We start from the raw sequence: 5,000 nt of genomic DNA on the forward strand, positions 1-5,000 counted from the left end.
TTTACTTTATACCTTTATATACCTTTACTTTATACCTTTATATCCATTTACTTTATACCTTTATATATCTTTACTTTATACCTTTATATACCTTTACTTTATACCTTTATATCCCTTTACTTTATACCTCTTTATCCATTTACTTTATACCTTTATATCCCTTTACTTTATACCTTTATATACCTTTACTTTATACCTTTATATACCTTTACTTTATACCTTTATATCCATTTACTTTATACCTTTATATACCTTTACTTTATACCTTTATATATCTTTACTTTATACCTTTATATCCATTTACTTTATACCTTTATATACCTTTACTTTATACCTTTATATCCATTTACTTTAGACCTTTATATACCTTTACTTTATACCTTTATATCCATTTACTTTATACCATTATATACCTTTACTTTATACCTTTATATCCATTTACTTTATACCTTTATATACCTTTACTTTATACCTTTATATCCCTTTACTTTATACCTTTATATCCATTTACTTTATACCTTTATATACCTTTACTTTATACCTTTATATACCTGTACTTTATACCTTTATATCCCTTTACTTTAGACCTTTATATACCTTTACTTTATACCTTTATATACCTTTACTTTATACATTTATATACCTTCACTTTATACCTTTAAATACCTTTACTTTATACCTATATATCCCTTTACTTTATACCTTTATATCCCTTTACTTTGTACCTTCATATACCTTTACTTTATACCGTTATATCCCTTTACTTTATACCTTTATATACCTTTACTTTATACCTTTATATACCTGTACTTTATACCTTTATATACATTTACTTTATACCTTCATATACCTTTACTTTATACCGTTATATCCCTTTACTTTATACCTTTATATACCTGTACTTTATACCTTTATATACCTTTACTTTATACCGTTATATCCCTTTACTTTATACCTTTATATACCTGTACTTTATACCTTTATATACCTTTACTTTATACCTTTATATACCTTCACTTTATACATTTATATACCTTTACTTTATACCTTTAAATACCTTTACTTTATACCTTTATATACCTTTACTTTATACCTTTATATCCCTTTAATTTATACCTTTAGAAACCTTTACTTTATACCTTTATATACCTTTACTTTATACCTTTTATATCCCTTTACTTTATACCTTTATGTACCTTTGCTTTATATACGTTAAACCTTTATGTACCTTTGCTTTATATACGTTAAACCTTTATGTACATTTGTTTTATATACGTTATACCTGTATGTACCTTTACTTTATATATGTTATACCTTTATGTACCTTTACTTTATATACCAAGAAAGAGCGAACGGTGAAAGATTTAATGAATGAGTCCATCAGCAGCTGTAAACTCTATATCAACATTGTATAATCAAATCGGACATAAATACTTTTGGATGACATTACATTAGATTAGATTACATTACATTACATTTGATTACATTACATCAGATGACATTACATTACATTACATTAGATTAGATTACATTACATTACATTAAATTACATTATATAATATTATATTACATCACAATACATTTGATTACAATATATTAAATTATATAATATTAGATTACATTACAATACATTAGATTACATTAAATTACATTAGATTACATTAAATTATATAATATTAGATTACATCACAATACATTAGATTACATGACATTATATAATATTAGATTACATTACAATACATTAGATTACATTATATTACATTAGATTACATTACGTTACATGATATAATATTAGATCACATTACAATACATTAGATTACATTAGATTACATTACATTACATTCTAGCGCCGCCCGGGAGATAGTGATTACCCCTCCACTCTTCCTTCTACTCTGTCACTCCATCACTCCATCCTGCTACTCCATCACCCATCCTTCTACTCCATCAATCCATCCTTCTACTCCATCGCTCCATCCTTCTACACATCACTCCATCCTTCTACTCCATCACTCCATTGTCCATCCTTCTACTCCATCACCCATCCTTCTACACCTTCACTCCATCCTTCCTCCCCTCCACCCATCTCTCTACTCCATCACTCCATCGTCCATCCTTCTACTCCAACACTCCATCCTACTACACCATCACGCCCTCCTTCTACACCAGTGTTTTTTCTCAGGTGGGGGTACTTTGTGGTACTGCAGGGGCTGCAGTGTTAAATGTTCTACATCCTGTTTCAAAACCGTACGATGCACATCCACTTCCTCCTCCATCTTGCTTTTATTTTCCTCCCAATGCAGCAAAGGTTCTGAGAGGAAACACGATGCACCACACAACTCACCATGAACCAAGGAATGTCTGTCTGTCTGCCACCTTGTCTGTCTGCCACCTTGTCTGTCTGTCTGTCTGTCTGCCTGCCACCTTGTCTGTCTGTCTGTCTGTCTGTCTGTCTGTCTGTCTGCCAATTTGTCTGTCTGTCTTTTCTGTCTGTCTGCCACCTTGTCTGTCTTTCTGTCTGTCTGCCACCTTGTCTGTCTGCCACCTCGTCTGTCTGTCTGTTATTATTCATAGTGATGATGTAATTTGTTTCTCCAGGTGACGGAAACACCTTACACAGAGAACACACACACACACACACACACACACACACGTACACACACACACACACACACACACACACACACACACACACACACACACACACACACACACACACACACACACACACACACGTACACACACACACACACACACACACACACACACGTACACACACACACACACACACACACACACACACACACACACACACACACACACACACACACGTACACACACACACACACACACTCATCATGGCCTTGGCCCCGCCCATCAGGACAGAGCAAGAGGAGCTTCACAAACGGGCCAATCAGGTGACAGACGAGGTGATTGTTGTGTAAAACAATGTAAACAAGGTGTTTTCCTTCCAAACCTGGCTCTCCATCTGAAGGTTCCTTTAACAACAACTTTCCGTGTTGCCGTGGAGTCTGCAGAGAGGTGTGGGGGGGGGGGGGGGGGGGTACACACACACACACACAGTACAACACACACACACACGCACACACAGTACAACACACACACACACACACAGTACAACACACACACACACACACACACACACACAGTACAACACACACACACACACACACACACACACAGTACAACACACACACACACGCACACACAGTACAACACACACACACACACACAGTACAACACACACACACACACACACACACACACAGTACAACACACACACACACACACACACACACACAGTACAACACACACACACACACACACACACAGTACAACACACACACACACACAGTACAACACACATCTTTCCCTCTGAGGACAAGATATGGAGCTTGTAATAAGATAAGGTGGTTTAGTTTAGATAGATTAGTGTACTACTATAGTTGAATGTAGTACTATAGTTAAGTGTAGTACTATAGTTAATTGTAGTACTATAGTTTAATATAATACAATAGTTTAATGTAGTACTATAGTTTAATATACAGTAATACAATAGTTTAATGTAGTACTATAGTTTAATGTTATACAATAGTTTAATGTAGTACTATAGTTTAATGTCGTACTATAGTTAAATGTAGTACTGTAGTTAATTGTAGTACTATAGTTTAATATAATACAATAGTTTAATGTAGTACTATAGTTTAACATACAGTAATACAATAGTTTAATGTAGTACTATAGTTTAATGTAATACAATAGTTTAATGTAGTACTATAGTTTAATGTCGTACTATAGTTAAATATAATACAATAGTTGAATGTAGTACTATAGTTAAATGTAGTACTGTAGTTAATTGTAGTACTATAGTTTAATATAATACAATAGTTTAATGTAGTACTATAGTTAAATGTAGTACTGTAGTTAATTGTAGTACTATAGTTTAATATAATACAATAGTTTAATGTAGTACTATAGTTTAATATACAGTAATACAATAGTTTAATGTAGTACTATAGTTTAATGTAATACAATAGTTTAATGTAGTACTATAGTTTAATATACAGTAATACAATAGTTTAATGTAGTACTATAGTTTCATGTAATACAATAGTGGAGTTTGCACACTCAGACAGCTTCCTTCTGACTGACCTCTGACATCTCTGTTGAAATGTGGATGTGTGGCTGTGTTTCCTGTTTCCAGTCGTTTGTAAGAAATGTTTCCATGTCGCTCATCCCTCTACTTCTTTTTTCAGTCCCTGGAGAGCACACGGCGCATGATGCAGCTGGTGGAGGAGGTAGGTGCACGCACACAGTGTCCACCGTGACCCATCATGCAGCTGGTGGAGGAGGTAGGTGCACGCACACAGTGTCCACCGTGACCCACGATGACGTGCACCTCTGCTCATGGGGCTGTTGAGGACTGTACGATGTGGGACGCACAGCGTCCGCCACAGAGAGTGTGAGGGCGTGACCCATCTTTCTCCTCTGTCGTTTTACTAGATGATGTTCAGTCCCTTTCTCCTCTGTGAGCTGTACTCTTTGGCAGCAGTCCACACCAGGTGGAGCCACCTACAGCAGAGGCCTCCAGGGAGGAGGGGCTAATACCGCACTACTTCAGGGAGGTTTTTAGTTGGTCCTTTAGCCACTATTTCTTGCCTCCTGCCGAGTGACGCCCAGTTGTAGCTGTCCGTAGCCATCTCAGTTGGTGGTGGGTGTCTTGGTCTCTATGCTCTTACTCATCTGCAGGAAAGGCACTTTTCTTTCAAAGGACTCGAGATGAGGCCTGAGATTCTAAGACATAAATACATGCAGTCGCTTTAACAAAGAAAAGAAAGAAAAGAAAGAAACAGTCTTTATTTGTCACGCAACACACCACACTACAACACATGCTTGCACACACATGCACATGCTTTTGATGGTGGCCGGTGAAATGGCTCCTCTGCATTTAACCATCCTGGCTTGTCCTTCCTCCGGGGGCA

General features: G+C 36.0%; 1 protein-coding gene across 1 annotated transcript in view; it reads left to right on the forward strand.

Moving 5' to 3' along the window:
- Positions 1-2,855: 2,855 nt before the first annotated feature.
- The window catches only part of LOC307234988 (synaptosomal-associated protein 25), a gene marked incomplete at both ends in the record, with an annotated part of 9,063 nt that continues 6,918 nt past the window's right edge, over positions 2,856-5,000 (forward strand). Inside the window, 2 exons of the mRNA XM_080006914.1 lie at positions 2,856-2,927; positions 4,275-4,316. Coding sequence (XP_079863040.1) covers positions 2,856-2,927; positions 4,275-4,316 — 114 coding nt within the window. The remainder of the gene's footprint in view (positions 2,928-4,274; positions 4,317-5,000) is intronic.

This window comes from Zeus faber (genome assembly GCF_960531495.2).
Source record: "Zeus faber genome assembly, chromosome: 9".
Taxonomy (NCBI): Eukaryota; Metazoa; Chordata; class Actinopteri; order Zeiformes; family Zeidae; genus Zeus; species Zeus faber.